This window comes from Vombatus ursinus, unplaced genomic scaffold (genome assembly GCF_900497805.2).
Source record: "Vombatus ursinus unplaced genomic scaffold, bare-nosed wombat genome assembly UNPS02009173.1, whole genome shotgun sequence".
NCBI lineage: Eukaryota > Metazoa > Chordata > Mammalia > Diprotodontia > Vombatidae > Vombatus > Vombatus ursinus.
Window position 1 is genome coordinate 10,707,160 of NW_020948951.1, and position 1,595 is coordinate 10,708,754.

At 42.6% G+C, this 1,595-nt stretch overlaps 1 protein-coding gene across 1 annotated transcript; it reads left to right on the forward strand.

Annotated features, from left to right (window-relative positions):
- Nucleotides 1-387: 387 nt before the first annotated feature.
- On the forward strand, nt 388-1,326 carry LOC114035097 (olfactory receptor 7C1-like). Its single transcript, XM_027851072.1, has one exon. The coding sequence runs from the start codon at nt 388-390 to the stop codon at nt 1,324-1,326; it is 939 nt and encodes a 312-aa protein (XP_027706873.1).
- Nucleotides 1,327-1,595: the final 269 nt, after the last annotated feature.

A 1,595-nucleotide genomic window follows, 5' to 3' on the forward strand; every position in this document is an offset into this window, starting at 1 on the left:
CCTGCTCTGCCCATGGTATCTCCTTCTTTATCCTGGGAGTCAATGGTCATTGATGTTTAGAGCAAATTTAAGATGGGATACATAAAATTTTCATTTCTAAATGTGGTTGCTCACTTTTCAAAGACTGTCTGAAGTGGAAGGAATATTAAAGGTCATTAGATCCAAGTCCTTCATCTTCCAAGTCCTTCATCAATTGACATGGAATGTGGAAATAGTGACTTGCCCAAGATCAAAAAGGTAATTAGTGGCAGAGACAGGGACAGAAATGAGAAATTCTAAGTCAGAGGCTGGTCAGAGTCAGAGTTCTTTCTATCTCATATACAAGAATAACAGTATTTTCGTGTCATGCTTTTATCGTTTCTCTTCCCCAGCAGAAAAGTCAGCACCATGGTACCAGGAAACCAAACACAATTCGCTGAATTCATCCTCCTGCGATTTTCTGAGAAACCAAATGAGGAGGGGCCCCTCTTTGGACTATTCTTGGGGATGTATTTGATCACAGTGCTTGGAAACCTGCTCATAATGTTGGTCATTGGCTCTGACTCTCACCTCCACACCCCCATGTACTTCTTCCTTTCCAACTTGTCCTTTGTGGACATCTGTGTGGTGTCCACCACAGTCCCCAAGATGCTAGTGAGCATCTTGACACAAAACAAGGCCATCTCCTATGCTGGTTGTCTTGCCCAGATGTACTTCTTTTTGCTTTTTGCTTGTTTGGACAATATCCTTCTCGCTGCAATGGCCTATGACCGTTTTGTGGCTATCTGTCACCCTCTACGCTATGCAGCCATCATGAGCCCTCACCTCTGTAACCTGCTGGTTCTGTTCTCCTGGATTATAAGCTTTCTAAACTCCCTCATTCACTGCCTGAATGTAACACGGCTCTCCTTCTGTACAGACCATGAAATTCAGCACTTCTTTTGTGATCTTGCTGAGGTTCTGAAACTCTCTTGTTCTGACACTCTCTTCAATTATATCTTCATATACTTTGTTATTGGACTGCTGGGTATTCTCCCTTTCACTGGGATAATTTTGTCTTACAGTCAGATCTGTTCTTCCATTTTGAAAATCCCATCTGCTCAGGGTAAGTATAAAGCCTTTTCCACCTGTGGATCTCACCTCTCTATTGTTTCCTTATTCTATGGCACAGAATTTGGAGTGTATTTGAGCTCCTCTGCTACCCACTCTTCCTGGAAGAGCACAGTTGCTTCAGCAATGTATGCTGTGGTCACCCCCATGTTGAACCCCTTCATCTATACACTAAGGAATAAAGATATAAAAGATGCCTTTAGGAGGCTTATTAGCAGAATAGCCTCCTGTAAGTAATGGGGCTGACTCCTGGTACTCAGAATAGGACACAAGTATTTTTGGAGAAAATATTGGGGGCAGGAATCTTGGATTCCTCAATTCTCTCCACCACTCCAATCCATCCTTCATTTAGCCACAAAAGTGATTTTCCTAAAGTACAGCTCAGACCCTGTCATCCCTCCTAAGCAATGAATGCCAGGGATTCCCTATTGCCTCCAGGATCAAATAAAAAATCCTGTTTGGCTTTCAAACCTTTCATAACTTAGCCCCTTTCTATCTTTCCAATC